This window comes from Xyrauchen texanus, chromosome 37 (genome assembly GCF_025860055.1).
Source record: "Xyrauchen texanus isolate HMW12.3.18 chromosome 37, RBS_HiC_50CHRs, whole genome shotgun sequence".
Taxonomy (NCBI): Eukaryota; Metazoa; Chordata; class Actinopteri; order Cypriniformes; family Catostomidae; genus Xyrauchen; species Xyrauchen texanus.
This window is the reverse complement of record NC_068312.1, coordinates 36,452,501-36,471,211: the sequence shown is the minus strand read 5'-3', so window position 1 is coordinate 36,471,211 and position 18,711 is coordinate 36,452,501. Positions and strand designations below refer to the sequence as shown.

Sequence of the window (18,711 nt, the reverse complement as noted above, 5' to 3'; positions counted from 1 at the left end):
GGGGCCAATTTATGGGGAGTTTAAACAAAGATGAAGTTTATTTTATTAAAGCACTTACATTAATTGTTCTGTTAAAAACACATGTATTATTTGAGCTGTAAAGTTGTTTAAATCATACTTTTTTTGTTTTTTTTTTTACAGTCAATTTTAGGGTTTTATGGTTTGTTGACATTACATCGTCATGGCAACAGAGCTGTAAAATTGGCTAACTTTACAAAAGGTTAGTAAGTGATTTTATCACACTAAAATCACTTACTCACACACCCCCAATCCCATACATTTCCATTGTAAGAGCTTTGCTGGAACCCCAGAGGACAAATGCTGATGATTGAGTTTCACTCGTACTGAACCCGGAATATTCCGTCAAGAAAAAAAAAACATTGATTGAATTGATTATTATATATACACTAAAAGTAGTATACAAAAGATCTTAAAAAACATTTATTAACATTTTTAAACAGAATGCACACATACATACAAAATGACAACTTCTGTGAAGATATTTGGCACCAAACAGCATGAGATCACGGGCAATCTCTTGTTTACACAAGGGGTGTGAAATTCCAAGTTTGGAGCAACAGTACACGTGTGTGGGGGGGCATGAAGTGTTTAAGAGGACTTAAACCAGGTGAGGAGAACACACACACACAAACTCGTTTGAGTATTACATGCACTCTTTTTCACAGAGATTAATTTTATCCTACCCTGAACTGCATCCATCATTCATTTATCCATCCAACATTACCACACACACACACACACACACACACACACACACACACACACACACACACACACACACACACACACACACACACTTTATAGCAGGCTAAAGTTATATTCAATCCCCTATCCCTCATAGAAACATGTTCACTTCATTAGATTTAAAGATAAACATAATTTAGGTGATTTATGAGCATTTATTTTTTTACTAGTGAGGACAGCTAAAATGTCATCCCTTTTACTATACTTGAGGACATTTTAAAAAATGTGGCCCTCATAAGTATAGCAAAACCCATCCACAACAACACACTTGATGTCCAGCGTTTTCGTTGGTAGTTTGACAATCATTGGACGATCTGGGGCTTTATGAAAGCAGAGTGATGAGTGCATCCAGAAACTTGCCCCGGTCCTCCATCTTTAGCTCAATAACTGCAGAGAGAGAGAGAGAGAGAGAGAGAGAGAGAGAGAGCAAGCAGAACATCTTCACTTGAACTGTACAATATCTTGACATAAGCACATGTGAACATGCGTGTGTTTTGGGGTCTGGCAGAGGTGAAGGTATTTGACACCAAACTGACAAAATCCATGGGAAAACGGTCCCTTATCCCCACAGAACCACTGTGTGAAGTGATCTGCATGTGTCAGTCAAACAGGAGTGTTGTGTAGCAAGTGTGCATGTCACACAAATGTTAACAGTGTTAATATTGCACTATTAATAGAACACTAAAACTGCTCCCTTTATTAACAAAATGTATTACAAAGGCTCTCTGGAAGACTACATTCTGATTGGTCAATGGCGCCATCTAGCGGTTTGATATTGTTCGGTAACAACCGCAGACCCACATATCAGATCTCTACAGTGCAATCTCTACAAGTAGGCTAATAAAATAATTTCAACGCAAATCAATGATTCATGCGATTTACTTATTTGGTAAGTAGCCGTGAAATAAGCAGGATAATGTTTAGTCAGATGATTGTTATCGTATCACCCCAACAGGGTCATATGCTTAAAGTCGGGGTCCTGATCACCCTGTCAGGGTTTATTTTGCGATAACTGGCTGACTGAACATTATCCATTACGTATTAAATTATAAAAACTTAATTTCACGGCTCTCTGGAAAAGTGTGATATTTCTGAATTATGCCCGCACATTCAGGGCTAGTGATATTTCACCGGTCTTCCGGCTATTGCAAATCATCTTTCCTACTTCTCATATCACTCTGATCAAAACAAGCGAATAATATATTTCTAATAAAATCTTGTATAAAGTTTGTCCAAAGGTTTGACAAAATTGGCTTAAATACGGTCACCAAAATTGATGTAATTTTGCTGTACAATTCTATTCTCTAAAGAATAAGGATCTAAGGATTACGGCATCTAATTTTTTCCCTTTTACATATATATAACCTGCTACATCATTTTGAGTCTCTTTGACTAGACAAGTTTTATGCACTATTGTGAGAAGTGGTGGCCAAAAAATATTGGCACCCTTGGTAAATATGAGCAAAGAAGGGTGTGAAAAATATGTCTTTATTGTTCCTCCTTTTGATCTTTCATTCAAAATATATCCTCTAATGGATATCAAACAATTGCAAACACAACACAAGTTTTATCAAAAACAAATATTTTTGTCAAATATATTTTATATATTAAATATACACAATTATTGGCGCCCTATTATTCAATACTTTGCGCAACCTCCCTTTGCCAAGATAACAGCTCTGAGTCTTCTCCTATAATGCCCAATGAGGTTGGCAAATGATCTGAGACCATTTCTCCATACAGAATCTCTCCAGATTCTTCAAATTCAGGAGGTCCACATGGTGGACTCTCTTCTTCAGTTCACCCCCACAGGTTTTCTATGGGATCCAGGTTAGGAGACTGAGATGGCAGTACAAATGCACTATTTGTCATCTATGAATTTACATGAACTCTTCAGGAAAATTATTCTATTTTTATTATCATTGAAAATTCAAATCAAAACTCTCTTTGCAGTATATCAGTAAAGCACTGGCCTGTTCTGCCCCCTAATGGTTCATACAAGTGTCGAGTGACGAGATTGTGTGCAGTTACTTACTTGACGTGTCAAAATGATCATGTAGAGTTCTGGAGCTGGTGCTCTCAGCCGCCTTTTCAAAAGCCCTGCCAAAGAAACTAGAGAAAGAAAATACGTAAACTTAAATGTACTCCAGTAAACGCATGAACTTTAATCCGAGAACAAACATAGAAGGGGTGCTTGTACATCTCTGTATCAAAACAATCCAAACTCACTTTTTCTTGTCGGAAGTGTCGGACTCGGGTGGAATTCCCAGGACGATCACGGTTCCCTTTTCCACATCCAGAGGAGCGGCCATTATCAATGGCAAGATTTTACAGCGCTTATTTCTCGTCTAAAACAAAAAACACGCATGTGAGAACTGGCCAAACCTGTACACGTGCTGACCTCCATATTCCTTTTGTAACCAGGTAAATGTATTAATCACTTTGAGGGTAAAGGTCAAGACAAACTCAAACCATGTTTTGTTTTTTTTGTATGAAGCATTAAGTATCTAAAACCATCTGGTCAAATAAAGATGAAATAAGATTGAGGCACGCAAGACTTTTAACAAGCCGTTTTTTCCGTTATACTTACAGAGCAGACGAAAGCTTTGAGCAGATACTTGCAGAGCAGAGTCAATGCCAGAGGTTTGGAGAAGAGCTTCACATCTGGCGTTCCCTACAGACAGGAAAAACATTCTCCGCTTAGGTTACAACAGTAGGAGACATAAAACACTTTAATCTCAGGAACTGCGGACTCGATAATGTAAGATGAAGATATTAGTATTAATTGGTGCTGATATTTGCTTTTTAAAACTTCCAATATCTGCAAAACTTCATGCAGATATTTCTATTATATCCCTCCATGTTTCTCTGTGGTCGGTGCTGGAGGATTGTACAGTTAGAACTTGGTTCTGCGGTATAACAGGAGCCTCTAGAGATGAAATAAAAACAAACAATGACAATTTCATCCATATTTTAATCCTCACTTCAATGCATATTTGGTTATTTTGATTACAGAGTTTCTGCAATTTTTATTTAGCATAATTTAAGACCTTTTTAAGACCAACTAAAGAAAATGCAAGGAATCAATTGAAGGGAACGCCATACGCCAATATGTTCTGTTAATGTAAATGTCTAAGGAGCACATGAAGATAGGTATAGCAACACTACAATGTTTAAAAATGCAATTTTCAATAGATCTCCATTACTTGAACTCTTCTGACAAAAATAATTCTTAAGAAAAATAATCGTATTTTTGTACATTTGGTCCGGAAACAAACATTTCCCCATTTCTCCAACTTATCTATCGCCTGTCAATCGAACTGCATCTCTTGTAACACTCTAAACTGTGAGATTCAGAAACGGTGCATCTGCACATGATCGGCAAGCTCTTCAATGGTTACTGAGATGAAGCGGCACATATCGCCACCTAGGGTTGCAAAGGGGCAGAACATTTCCGGAACCTTTCCATGGGAAGTTAAGCTGGGGAATTTTGGAAATATTGGAAAAAACTTTGGGTACTTGGCTATATGCTGCTGCATCTTTGTGGCATTCTTATCATAGGTCTTTGCAAATGTACACAGCCTTTCCTTCTACATGGGCTGCGATGAAATGTATCCACACATCAGATGGCACACGTGGCATTGTTCTGTAGAGTAAGATTAGAAAAAAAGCTTTCACTAATGCAATGCCATGGCTTACAGAAGGCAGAAGAAACAGCATCACAGTTGAGCTAGCTAGCACTATGATAGCTAGCCTCTTAAATTGTCAATTGCTAGCTGGTGTTTGCTAGCATATCTTATTTACTGGCTAGCTAGCTACTGTATAAACACGTTTTGATTTAGTATATGCTGGTTAAACTTTAATACCATAGATCAAATATATTTACCCTAGTAATATCAGCAAAACTTACTTGACCGTAGTAGTCCTCATGCTCAAATGCAGTAGTGTGGCTTCAATAGTCCTGCTGTAGTTAGTAGCCTGCAGTAAGTAGTGTGCTGTGTGGATGTGATTGAGGAATGCGCAACTGAATTTGCATTAAATCAGGTTGCTTTAAATGATGATTATGTTGTTTTTCCAACTACATTTAAGTTCCCTGTAATAGGCTAACATGCAATTTTGCAAATGTCCAGTTTATTCCCATTAATTCCCATGGAAAGTTTCCAACATTGAAAATTCCTGGAATTTTGCAACCCTACCGCCACATACTATATACTGTTCAATGAATATTTAGCGATCTAATCTTAGCCACGTGACACAGATATTAGGCATACTCTTCACTTTAAAAGGACAAACGCAATGAGAAAACAATCCCTCGTGCACATTTGATGCCATGACCGTATTCATTTTAGACATGTTCAGACCTTTTTATGGCCTTAATTTGAGATAGGACCTTTTTAAAACCCGCAGACACCCTGGATTAGATCAATCAAGGGTTTCATATTGAAGCCAGGGCGTGAAAAGAAAAATGCGACAACATAGAAACGTGCTCCGACAGCACAAACATTGCGTCTCCAACTCCATATCTTAACCATATAGAACCGTATCAGGTGACAAAGCTTCATTTGCTTAATATTTTAATATAGAGAATTATCACAGAGTCCCTTTTTATGCACCAAATCTTAGTTACTTATTTTCTGGTTATTGGGATGTTGGTTGCACAATAAACTGCATCTGGGATTTTATTCATTCATTCATATCTTCTCGCCTCTACGACTGTGGCCATCATAGTAAGGAAAGGCTAAGAAAGTTTTGCATCATTCTATTAATCTATTTTAAAAACTATCGGCCCATTTATCGGTTATCAGCCTTTTCACCACCTTAGTCATCATGTCGGCAAAATCCACTCTCGATCAACCTCTAGATATATGATAACAAACCTCCATTAAATGACAGTAAAGGAATGGTCCCTGTGACAGTATGAGGTTTGTGCAGATGCAGCTCGCCACCGTCTGCTGAATGGCCTTTAGTTTCTTCTTCGCCAGACCGATACCTAAATGCAACCGCTCCAGATTACTCCTGCAGAACAAAAGAAAATGTATTTAGTAAAAATCGATTTGAATGACTCCTGATTCTTAAACAATCCCCAAATGTATTTTTGTACTTTTGTATCTATTGAAATAAACAGCAATTGAACTGCATAGTTTGGGCCCCGTTGTTATTTAAGGTTCCTACAAAATGAAAACAGCATCAGCATTTAAAACTGAAATACACCAAAATGACTCCGAATTTAATTAGATTTGCATCAAAATCAAATTGAAAGCTTGTGAATCACAATCTAATCAAATCATGAAATCTGTACTGATATATCCAGCCCTACTAAAATACATAAACTACAAAGCCATTTCAACTTTTCAATCAATGAATTTCCATGACTTTTACCCATCCTTTCCAGTGGTTTTTGATTAGTGGGAAATTTTTTGTAATCTTTTTTTTCTCCCCAATTTGGAATGTCCAATTCCCAATGCGCTCCAAGTCCTCATGATGGCGTAGTGACTCGCCTTAATCCGGGTGGCGAAGGATGAATCTCAGCTGCCTCCGCATCTGAGACCATCAACCCGCGCATCTTATCACGTGACTTGAGAGCATTACCGCTAAGATTTAGAGCATGTGGAGGCTACATGCCATGCCTTCATGCCATCCACACACAACTCCACATTATAGCGATCAAGAGGAGGTTACCCCATGTGACTTTACCCTCCTTAGCAACCGGGCCAATTTGGTTGCTTAGGAAACCTGGCTGGAGTCACTCAGCATGCCCTGGGATTTGAACTCCAGCAAACTCCAGGTGTGAGTCAGCATCAATACTCGCTGAGCTACCCAGCCCCACCCCCCCTTTTTTCCCCTGCTAAGGTTTCGTGAAGCAGTTCAACTAATTCATTGAAAATAACCAATTCATTAGACTGATTTGCTCACACATGGGTCAACACCGGAGTGTGCAAGCAACTTAAACTCTACAAAATATCAATGTAGGAGCAATATCCAGCCTATGAAATGATTAACTGCAGAGCATATCTTCAAAAATGTACGTTCACTATAAAATTTCCAAAACCTTAAGAATTTAATTTATTTCCACGAACTATTCAGTCATGTAAAGTGCAAATTCCCTGACATTTCCAGGATTTCCATGATCGTAGGAAATGTATTGGTACACAGTCATACCTGGACAGACAGTCCAGAGCTTTGATGAAGTTGTCTGCTGGAGTTTCATCCTTCTCAATGTTTTCCAGCAGGGCGGCAGCGGCGTGCACTACATCACCGGCCAGAAAACGATTCTTATATCCAAAGTGTACGCCAAACGTCTGAACACGAATATCTTTCATCCTGAGGAAGAAAAATTTTAAATGAATGAGTAAACATGACAAATAAGTTCAAAAACACTCATGAATGCTTTATCTTATTTACTAACAACTATGCAATAGAAATGATCTTTTGACTGTCTCACCCAAATTTATTGGCAGATTCCTCGATGACATCACGCAGGTTCTCTTTGATCGACATATCCATGGAGTTAAACTTCTGCCGCACCTGCTTGAGTGGGAGACTAGAGAGTAAAAGCGATAATTAAAATTAAAGTCTGTGCGCTAAACCCTGAATGAATGAGCCACGTTTGAAAATGTGTTCATATATGAACGCCTGGGCCAACACAAACCCATAAATTAACAAACAGCATTAGAAATGTATTGCATAACTCGTAAGAATTACATCAGCAATAAGATCAGAGAAACCAATGTTAAATAAACAGTATTATTTGCTACTAATAATCAGAGAAAGCCACTCTTCTGCTGAGTATTAGAGTTTATCTATAGTCTAACTATAGGCTGAATATGGTTGCCAGTCACACAAGAACCAATGGCTTTAATATCCACTCACCCCATGTCTGCCAGGAACTCCTGCAATTTCTTCTGTCCGTTCATGGACCAAATTTTAAAGCTGCAGGAGGTGTAGCAGGAGTTACAGATGCTCTCATACAGAGACCAGTGCTGATACAATACTAAACGCAGACTGATGGACAAGGTCAAGGGTCATAACAACACACACCTTTATCAGACTTGATCAGAATTGAACACTACCTATTATGTTTTTACAGAAAATAGTATGCAACATGTTTACAATGTTCAGAATGGCATACTACTTTCTTTTTAAAAATGCAAAGTAGTATGCCATCCTCAACACTGCAAGCATACTATATGCCATTCTATTTTTAGAAATGGCATGTTTACGGAGTATAGTTTTTTTTTTAAATAGTATGGAAAGCATAAGTGAAATTCTTAATTTTCTTAGAGCATGCAGTATACAACCAGGGCACACTGCATATTACTTCACACATCAACCTTTTTTTTTGGTCCCATTTTCCACCCAATTTGGAATGCCCACTACTTAGTAGGTCCTTGTGGTGATGCGGTTACTCACCTCAATCCGGGTGGCGGAGGACAAGTATCAGTTGCCTCAGTTTCTGAGACCGTCAATCCGCGCATCTTATCACGTGACTCGTTGTGCATGACACCACGGAGACTCACAGCATGTGGAGACTCATGCTACTCTCCACGAGCCGCACACAACTCACCACACGCCCCATTGAGAGCGAGAACCACTAATCACCACCACAAGGAGGTTACCCCATGTGACTCTACCCTCCCTAGTAACTTGGCTAATTTGGTTGCTTAGGAGACCTAGTCTGGAGTCACTCAGCACACCCTAGATTTGTGTAATGAATGAACAATAGTAATATCAACTGTGATTTAAACATCTACATATAGATTATTTAAAGGGATAGTTAACCCAAACATGAAAATTCTCTCATCATTTACTCACCCTTTTTTAGAAGAATATCTCAGCTCTGTAGGTCCTCACAATGCAAGTGAATGGCGACCAGACATTTGTAGCTCCAAAAATCACATAAAGGAAACATAAAAGTAATCCATACGACTCCAGTGGTTCAATCCATATCTTCAGAAGCAACATAAAAGGTTTGAGTGAGAAAAATAACAATATTTAAGTCCTTTTTTACTCAAAATCTCCACTTTAACTTTAAGATGTGAAAATGAAAATGGCACCACATGTGAATTCTCACCCACAGCTGTTATATCACGTCTGAAGATATGGATTGATCCACTGGAGTCATATAGATTACTTTTATGTTTAATTTTTGTGATATTTGGAGCTACAAAGATCTGATCACCATTCACTTGTATTGTATAGACCTACAGAGCTGAAATATTCTTCTAAAAATCTTCATTTGTGTTCTGCTGAAGAAGAAAGTGCCATCTGGGATGGATGAGGGCGAGTAAATTAGATATTTTTCATATTTGGGTGAACTATTCTTTTAATTTGACTGCCAAAAGTTTAACTTTTTTTTATATACAAAATAATTTACATTAATAATAATAAACATTATTATTGAGATGATAACTGGATGCCCCTCACTGCAATGTAGTGATGAGAAGAGACAATGTGGCATACTACTGTTTGAAACAGTACATACTATGTACATTGTGCAGTATATAAACTGCACTGTATGCAGAATACTAATACTGCCTTCTGAACACACTCGCACACAAAACCAACATAATGCAGTTCAGGATACTCGTATTCAAATGAGATCCTCATGCAGTCAATGGAGAGGGAGTTTTCTTCATCCTCGTTTCTATGGTTGTGTCGGGACACGTGACGCTGCAGAGTAGCGATGTCCGTCACATATTTCATGCTGTATGACACAGACAGACATGCAGTTTATTTTTAAATGTATTGGTTTAAACATGATTGTTGTTAATATATGCCAAGTGGGAGATTCTTACTGTGGTATTTTGTCATGAGCCCACTGATCAGTCAGTCCAAGAACGCTCCACCTGTCAACAAGTTGTGCAGAAAGCAAATCGTCAATTATGCCTGAAGTCTACAGTTTTATTATATATATATATATATATATATAGTTTTGACTTTTTTTCTGGTTTGCAAACCATAGAGTTTACAGAGGTGCCGAGAGTGGCTGCACCACTTACAGTATAGTCATCATCATTTTTCCTGGGACACTAATCCCAGAAGAGAGAGACTGTACCTTTAAATGCTTAAATCTCTTGAAAGTGAATTTGGTCAATGTTTTGTCAACCTTTCGGCTAATAAAATGTCTAAAAGCCACAAAACTAATTTTGATTTCATCTGGTCTAAAGGTAGATTGATATAACCGATTATTCGGTGCCAATAGTTGCTTTATGGAACTATCGGTTCTCTGCAAACATCTGTCCCGATAGTTGCAAATATTTATTAAAAACAATATTTCCTCTGTGACCGGAGTTGGAGGATTTTGCAGTTAATTTAACAGTATAACAGCAACTTCTAGAGATGAAATAAAAACAATCACTGACACCTCATGGGGATTCGCTGTAACTTTCATCATTGATAATATTCATTCACATTTTTATCCTCAATTTAATGCATATTTTGTTATTTTAATTAATCAATACATAGAAACATCATACAGGAGATGACAAAGATACATCATACAGGAGATGACATATCTTGGGAATAAAACAAAAATAACTCATTTATAAATCCTTAATCTGGTGAATATAGGCTATAAAAAGGTTAGTTTGGCAAATACTTGGAGCAAAGACACCGTTATTTCAAAATAAGAGTCCCAAGATAAGAAAGTATATTCCAGGCTTGTTTATAGTTAAAAGTCTGTGTTATACAGCACATAATGTAAATGTTTTGATTGTTATAAGGATTTTGGTTACACAACAAACTAGAGATTGACCGATAGTGGATTTTGCCGATACCGATAGGGTGGTGGAAAAGGAAGATAACCGATTAATCGGCCAGTAGTTTCATAAAATATAAAAATATAAACGATTGTATTCTTTCCTTACTATAAAGGGCACGGATATTGAGGCAGCAAAATGAATAAAATCTCAAAAGCAGTTTATTGTGCATTTATTGTGTAATTATTAATTCATATTTCAACAAAAAATTGAATATGAATTAATAATTACGATTTGGTGCATAATGCAGGACTTTTCAAACAAGCCCAAAATACACCGGGGACTCGTATTTTGAAATTACAGAGATTTGGCTCCGTTAAAATGCTCTACATGGGAGTATTTATTAAATTAAACTTTTTATAGTCTTCTTTATATTCACTAGATGAAGAGTTTTGTATGTATATATTTCACCAGCTGAGGCTTATAGGGGAAAAAAATAAACGTATCGGCAACTAACGGCATTTAGATTTTTCCGATAGCCTATTGTTCAAAATAGCAACAATCAGTACCGATAAATCGGTAAACCCATCATATCATTCTACCTCTACAAACTACATCTGGGAATTTGTTCCTTTTGGACTCTTAGTAAAAAAAAAATAATTATTATTGATTTTTTTGAAAACTATCACCCATTTAATTAGTTATCTGCCTTTTCCACCTTAGTTATCATATCGCCAAAATCAACTATCGGCCGACCTCTATTATGGTCTTTAATATCCATATTATCGTAGCATGATGCTCACCACAGCATGTCTTTGGTGTCTTTAGACATTACCCAAGCCAACTCAAACATCACCATTGCTGCCTGTAGAACACAGAATAAACAAAGATCATTTTAAATCCCTTCAACAAACTTTGAAGAAACTGTAGCTTATTGGCTATATAATCAGTAACAGTATTACTAAGTAAATAACATCACTTGTATAGAAGATGCACTTAACTTTTGAAGACTTCAGTTATATCAGTGGTCTTAAAAAAGCGGTTCTAATCTTCATAGTCTCTTTAAATGTTGAGATCACATGACCAGCCAAACACAACTCAATTTATCTTGGTGACCACCCTATTATAAGTGTCACATCGTATCATCCAGCAAAATATAAAAACTAGTGTGAAAATAAGATGTAAAATGTAACTACATTTTTTTAAAGATTCTATTTTAGAGAACTTGTTACTTACGGAGGTTCCATGGAACTCAAATTGTTCATAGTCAAACAGAATCTCTCTCCTGCAAACACAAGCAAACTTTAATATCATACAACTTGAATGAATACAAAAATTCTTACGGAATGAGCATTATGACATTTCTTAATTAATGACCTGCGAGCTTCCCATTCACGTCGAGCCCGTTGTCGCTCTATTCTCCTTTCCAATGCACCCTGAAACAAAATGCAGACTTTAAAGCGGCCTAACGTGTTTGCTGTTCGTTTAAGAACCCAGTCTGACATAGCAATATTTGCTCAAACAATAGCACGAGTTTAAGGTGTGACACAGTGAGCTTGGTTAAACCATGGGGGGTACATGCCTCATCGTATCTCCTCCGTTTCCCAGAAGCCTCTGCGCTGCCATCGCTCTCATTCCCAGAATCATCTCCATCGCCTTCTTCATCCTCATCGTCATCACGGAAGATGTCATCGTAGGACGGAATGCCAAGATCATCGTCTTGCTTAATCAGAAGCTTAATCTGTGTACACAATTTGATGCTATTGTATGTTGCATTTCAAGTGAAAAGATAATTCATAAACTTTATATTTGGTAAAATGCTGCTGTATGTTTGTACCTGAGTGTCATTGTAGACGTTGACAACATCAACAGGTCTGTGCGTATCACAGATGAAGAACACAGAGTCTTCCTCAGGCTGAAGGGTCTCCAGCAGGTCCACATTTGCCCCACAGTTCATCAAAACAAAATATTGGTACTAAAAACAAAAGGTACCAGGACAAACAAAAATTGGTTGTAGATTTAAATGAAAATCCCAAGGACTATACAGCTCTGGAAAAGAGAGACCATTGCAAAACGATCCATTTTTCTGGATTTACTATTTATAGTTATGTGTTTGAGTAAAATGAACATTTTTGTTTTATTCTATAAAGTACTGACAACATTTCTCCCAAATTCCAATATTGTCATTTAGAGCATTTATTTGCAGAAAATGACAACTGGTCAAAATAACTCAAATAATGCAAAGAAAACAAGCTTATTAAACTCCTCATCTGGTGAATATATAGGGTAGGGCATAGCCAGGAAATTACTTTTGGATGGGCCTCAATAAAAATGGATGGGCAAAGTTTTTGCCCAAATTTAACAACAGAGAAGTAGCACATTCAAACAGTTCTTTCACACTCTCAGAAATCAGAATTATGCATTTTTAAACCATTTTATAAATATATATTTGAAGACAAAGAATAATCTCTCATATTCTGGGTGGGCCTGGGTCTAATTTGGTCAGGGCCAACCCCGGCCCACCCCTGGCTAAGCCACTGATTAAAAGGCTTAATGTGGTTAATACTAAAATAAAGAGCATTGTTACAGAGCCAGGTCTCCATCAATTCAAGTCTGTTAAGCACCAAACATTATTATTTTTCTGTTTTTAATCGGGATTTTGGTTGAACAATGAACCGCATCTGGGATTGTATAAGCTAATTGACAACATTCCCGCCCAACCAATAAAGCAGGTATGTTTGTAGCCTCCGTGTCCACCATGGTCATTTTTTTCATTTATCATTCTACAAATCGATTTTAAAAACTATCAGCCTTTTCCACCACCTTAGTTTGTTATCGGTATCTGTAAAATCCACTATCGGTCGACATCTACCTAAATACACCTACAATGCCCAGAATTGCTGTCAAGGTGGGCAGCTAACAACTAGTACTGGCATCAGACAACCCATCTTTACCATTCAGAGCAGCTTTACAGAGACTGTAAAGTGTTTCAAGTACCTGTTCTTTATGTTCCATAAACGCAGTCCCCAAATCCTGCCATCCTGTGACAGGAACCAGTGTGTACTGCACTTGATCACAGTGAAACAGAGCCTGAACAGAATGGACAGAGAAATAAACCATGTAGCATAAACTGGGTAACATGTACCTCATGATCATCTATATGCATACTTTAAATGTGCAATTGCATTTTTTTTTCAACTTTTATTCTGTTTTTCCACATTCTGTGGTCTGTTGTTTTGTGCATTTCATATCAGTGTACAGTGTGTATTGTGTAGCCTCTGTTTAATGTTGCTGTTTATTTTGTAATTAACAACATGTATCTATATATTACTAACAGTGTTGTGTGCAATGCTTTACTAAGTAATTAAATTACTTTTTCATTGTAAAAAGTATGGGATTACTCTTAATTGTTCAGTAATTTAATTACTTTAGTTACTTCTGATATAATTGTATTAAATACTGTATAGACTATAGAGAAATTCTATATAAAACTAGTGAATTTAAAATCGAAATTTGAAGTCTAATGTTAAAATATATGTTTTCTAATTTAACGCTGCCCCCTTAAATTCTTTGGCCAGGTCATTAATAATTTATTTGATTTTATATTATTTATCGGAAAGAATAATAAGAACAGTTTCATGTCTATACTTATATTTTTCATCTGGTCGAGGTTAATAAGGGTTTTAGAAAGCAAGAAGTGAGGCAATTACTTTTCAGACAGAGTAATTAGTAAAAAGTAACCCAAGTACACTGTAGAATATGTAATTAGTAGTTAGTAATTCATTACATTTTTAAGTAACTATCCCAACAGTGATTACTAACCTGCAGCACTTTACATGCACAGAGGGCATCAATGTCAGGGGACACCAGCAGAGCCACTCTCTAAAGACAAAAAAAACAAGAATAAAAAAATATAAAGTTAAGTAATAAGTGTTAAGTATGGATATGATTGTATTATTACCAATTTCACCAGCAAAACTGTTGTTCAAACTCAAAAGAAAAAAACATTAAAACGTTGAAAAATCTATTCTCACATACATTATATATTATATGCCATATACTATTAAAAACACTAGCATTTAACAATAGGTGACGTATATACTAGTAGCTATAAACAATCAATGGTATTTAGGCTTGAATTCTTCAAGCAACAAACCACGAGCAAAAGTGCTTGTTACTCACCTGATTAACGACAACATCATAAAAATCCTTTCGAATATCGGTCACAAACATGTTAAAAAGTTTATAAACTTAAAACATATAAAACTATTACTTTGCCGTGTGTTCACGCTTTAAAATCATACCCTTGTTGTTATAAACTACAAATGTCCGTGTTTGATATGTGGCGCCAAATGTTCTCATTAAATATTAAGTAAACCATTGCAAACATAACCAATAGAATCATGATTTGGTGTGACGGATGGGGAAATTGTCCAATGGTATTCGAACAGAGGCTGTCCTTTGGTCCAATCGGATGTGGTGCAAAACGCCTGGCAAGTTAAAAAAACTAGGCACAAATTAATAGAATATAATAACAAGGGTATTCACATATTTTTTTTGTATGAATATGATCTTTTTACTGTAAAATACATGACAAAATCATACAACAAATTGTATTCAACACCCAAACAGTGGAGCTGGACCCAAGTTCAAACGGGAGATGTGATTGGCTAAAGCGCTCTGAGTCGGAGCTGTTGATTGGTGCGGTGGGTTTGTTGTGTTGATACGTCACTTCCAACAGAAGTGCTTCTTCTAACTGAGGGGAAAGCTGTTGTGTTTGTTATCGAGTGTCATTAATATTCTTCTGAATAATATTGGGTGCTGTTGTCAATCAGATAAAAAGATAATATGGTGTGTAGTTGACGTTTATCTGTCTTTAAATTTAACTGTAGCATAATTTACCTGTTATTGTAAATACAATGAAGAGTTCGCTAATGCTAAGCTAAGTCAGTGGAAAGCTGCACTGTCACTGTGGCATCATCGATTGTTTGTTTAGAATTCCGTTTACATTAACGTTTATTCTTTTAGAAAATGCTTTTTATCCAAAGTGAATTACAAGGCAGAAATCTGTCTGTCTGTCTGTCTGTTTGTCTATCTATCTGCATAAGATCATCTAACATACAAATGGATTTATAGTGAATCATATGTACTTACATTATATATATATATACAGAAATATTATAAAATATCAATCCATTTGTATGTTAGATGATCAAATGCATATATATATATATATTTGTTTAAAATACTATGAGATATTTTTGTTGTGAAAGTGTCTGTTCTTCTTCCTCCACCAGTTCTCCTTCAACATGTTCGAGCCCCATGTGGGTCGGGTCTTCCAGAACCGCTTCTCCACTCAGTACCGCTGTTACTCTGTGTCCATGCTGGCGGGGCCCAATGACCGTTCAGATGTAGAGAAAGGAGGAAAGAGTATGTCATGGTCTAAAACACAGTCTAAAGATCTGTTTTGCCAATAAAAGACATGCAGTGATTTTCATGAGACTTGTTTAATGCAGATATGATGTTCTTTTTCAGTAATTATGCCTCCATCTGCTTTGGACCAGCTGAGTAAGTCTAAACATGAAATACATTCCATCTTTACAGTCATTTTGTGTATTTTCATTTCACATCTGATCTATTTTCAGGCAGACTTAATATCACCTATCCCATGCTGTTCAAACTCACCAATAAGAATTCAGACAGAATGACACATTGTGGCGTTCTGGAGTTTGTGGCTGATGAAGGAATCTGTTATCTCCCTCATTGGGTATAAAACTTTAGAACCTACTACATTTTTTATTACAGAAATGTTTATGTACCCTGATTAGACATGTTGTTATTCAGGATGTAAAAATGTCCTTATGTATCATGTTTTATTTTATCATCAGATGATGCAGAACTTGCTGTTGGAAGAAGGAGGTTTGGTCCAGGTGGAGAGTGTCAATCTCATGGTGGCCACATATTCCAAATTTCAGCCTCAGAGTCCAGACTTCCTGGATATCACAAACCCTAAAGCTGTGTAAGCTAAAACTATGCCCACTTTTAACATGACATTAAAACATAAAAACTTTAGATCTGGTTGTGCATTTGTATGAATACATTCTCTTTTGATATTTATTTTTGCAGATTAGAGAATGGATTGAGAAGTTTCGCCTGTTTGACCACAGGAGATGTGATTGCAATCAACTATAATGAAAAGGTGAATGTGTCTATGAAATTTTATGGTAATTTTGTTACACTTAAAGGGACAGGGACCCAGAAATGAAACATCTCTCATCAGTTACCGTCATGCTGTCCCAGATGTGTATGACTTTCTTTCTTCTGCTGAACACATATGAAGATTTTTAGAAGATCTCAGCTCTGTAGGTCCATACAATGCAGGACAGCAAGACAACAACATCAATTTGAAGCTCAAAAAGCACATAAAGGCAGCATAAAAGTAATCTATTCATCTCCAGTTGTTAAATCAATATCTTCTGAGATAATATGTTAGGTGTTGTTGAGAAACAGAACAATATTTAAGTCCTTTTTCACTATAAATTCCCCTCCCTTCCCAGTAGGTGGCGATATGCACGAAGAATGCATATCGTAAAAAATAAAAGATCTCTTAGGAAGGCTATTTGAAAGTGGAGATTTTTTAATAAAAAAGGACTTAAATATTGATCTGTTTCTCACCCACCCCTATCATATCACTTCTGAAGACATGGATTAAACCACTGGAGTCTTATGGATTACTTTTATAGTGCCTTCGTGTTTTTTGGAGCTTCAGTTTTGAAACCTGTTGACTTGCAATGTGAGGACCTACAGATCTGAGATATTCTTCTAAAAATCTTCATTTGTCACAAATATTCATGTTTAGCAGATTAAATAAAGTCATACACATCTGGGATGGCACGAGGGTGAGTAAATGATGAGAGAATTTAAATTTCTGGGTGAACTATTTCTTCAAGTGTGGCTAAAGTCCTAATGAACTAAACCATAAATTCCTCTCTTACAGATCTACGAGTTGCGTGTCATGGAGACTAAACCAGACAAGGCCGTGTCCATCATTGAGTGTGATATGAATGTAGGACTGATTTTTTCACTTTGTTTAAATAATACACACATATCTCATGTGATATATTTTGAACTCAGGTTACATTATAAAGTACAGTCACTGAATGAGCCATGAATTATACCTCTATGTTCAACAAAACCCCATACACATTTTGCCTTTAATATGTCTGATGACTGCATTTTTCTTTTTACCTTCAGGTGGACTTTGATGCTCCTCTTGGTTATAAAGAACCAGAAAGACACATGCAAAATCCTGAAGAACCAGCGGTGAGATCTGATGACACCAACACATTATACTTTTATCACGCTATGACTTAGTGTTGTGAATATAATTCACAAGTATGTTTGTGCTGATGTTTGTCTTCTGCTGTAGGAGGAAGAAACAGATCCTAGTAACTATGAGATGGACCTTGGCTTTAGAGTAAGTCAAACAAAGATCATCATTACTGTCGTCTCATGATTATGGTCCATCTTCATATAGGTTATGAACTTGTATGTTATCTTCCTTCTCTGATTATTCCTCTCTGCAGGCATTTACAGGCTCTGGGAATCGTCTAGACGGGAAGAAAAAAGGAATTGAGCCCAGTCCAGCACCCATCGACCCCAGTGACATCAAACGGTACATGCCTCAGTCTCACCAAGATCACTGTTTATCATTCTCATGGTCCAAGCTCCGCTTTCATTTTGCTAATTGCAGTTTCTCTTAATGTAGTGGAATTCCTAACTATGAATACAAAATAGGAAGGATCACCTTCATCCGAAATGCACGACAACAGCCCCGCAAAATAGACACGGTGAGTGAGATGATTAAGAGAAGTGACTTACATTTATAGTTCAGGCCAGTGTTCAACTTACTGAACGTATTTGAGTTATAAATCAACATGGAGGAAGAAACAGGATTCTGTCAAGTTTGTCAGTTTTTAGCAATTCTCTTCATTTGAATAATACATTTTTCATGTCCAGGATGAATCTGCCAGTAACTTCATTGCGTTCTCTGGGGAAGGACAGTCCTTGCGCAAAAAGGGCAGAAAGCCGTGAACACATACTACAATGTGCTTATTTGTGCAGTGTTTGAGAGACTCTCAACATGGACGTTTTCCAGAAAGTCATGATGATGGAATTGTTTTACGACTGGTTTGATATATTGAATGCATTGTTTTTCAGAATTTAAGTAAAGATTACCCTTCAATTC

General features: G+C 36.7%; 2 protein-coding genes across 2 annotated transcripts; one reads left to right on the top strand and one right to left on the bottom strand.

Moving 5' to 3' along the window:
- Window positions 1-471: 471 nt before the first annotated feature.
- Window positions 472-14,798, bottom strand: LOC127630644 (cell division control protein 45 homolog). Its single transcript, XM_052108281.1, has 18 exons — window positions 14,646-14,798; window positions 14,286-14,345; window positions 13,461-13,553; window positions 12,301-12,438; window positions 12,046-12,204; window positions 11,841-11,899; window positions 11,700-11,748; window positions 11,267-11,328; window positions 9,561-9,611; window positions 9,350-9,469; window positions 7,636-7,767; window positions 7,208-7,306; window positions 6,925-7,086; window positions 5,643-5,781; window positions 3,356-3,439; window positions 2,995-3,113; window positions 2,801-2,877; window positions 472-1,152 (listed from the first exon to the last, which is right to left on the bottom strand). The coding sequence occupies exons 1-18, from the start codon at window positions 14,694-14,696 to the stop codon at window positions 1,088-1,090; spliced, it is 1,719 nt and encodes a 572-aa protein (XP_051964241.1). The 5' UTR covers window positions 14,697-14,798; the 3' UTR covers window positions 472-1,087.
- Window positions 14,799-15,182: 384 nt separating this feature from the next.
- Window positions 15,183-18,701, top strand: ufd1l (ubiquitin recognition factor in ER associated degradation 1). Its single transcript, XM_052108290.1, has 12 exons — window positions 15,183-15,314; window positions 15,761-15,893; window positions 15,999-16,031; window positions 16,109-16,230; window positions 16,352-16,482; window positions 16,590-16,662; window positions 17,461-17,529; window positions 17,718-17,786; window positions 17,893-17,940; window positions 18,050-18,138; window positions 18,232-18,313; window positions 18,483-18,701. Exons 1-12 carry the CDS (start codon window positions 15,312-15,314, stop codon window positions 18,555-18,557), a joined length of 927 nt encoding a protein of 308 aa, XP_051964250.1. The 5' UTR covers window positions 15,183-15,311; the 3' UTR covers window positions 18,558-18,701.
- The last annotated feature ends 10 nt before the right edge of the window (window positions 18,702-18,711 follow it).

Bases quoted from the DNA above. Each gene is read 5' to 3' on its own strand.
- LOC127630644 (XM_052108281.1), bottom strand. From the start codon at position 14,696: ATGTTTGTGACCGATATTCGAAAGGATTTTTATGATGTTGTCGTTAAT. The intron at 9,470-9,560 runs GTAAGAATCTCC...TGTGTCATACAG, and splicing joins GCTCATGACAAAATACCACA to CATGAAATATGTGACGGACA. The intron at 1,153-2,800 runs GTAAGTAACTGC...CTCTCTCTGCAG, and splicing joins TGATCATTTTGACACGTCAA to TTATTGAGCTAAAGATGGAG.
- ufd1l (XM_052108290.1), top strand. The intron at 17,530-17,717 runs GTAGGACTGATT...TTTTACCTTCAG, and splicing joins TCATTGAGTGTGATATGAAT to GTGGACTTTGATGCTCCTCT. The intron at 17,787-17,892 runs GTGAGATCTGAT...CTTCTGCTGTAG, and splicing joins AAAATCCTGAAGAACCAGCG to GAGGAAGAAACAGATCCTAG.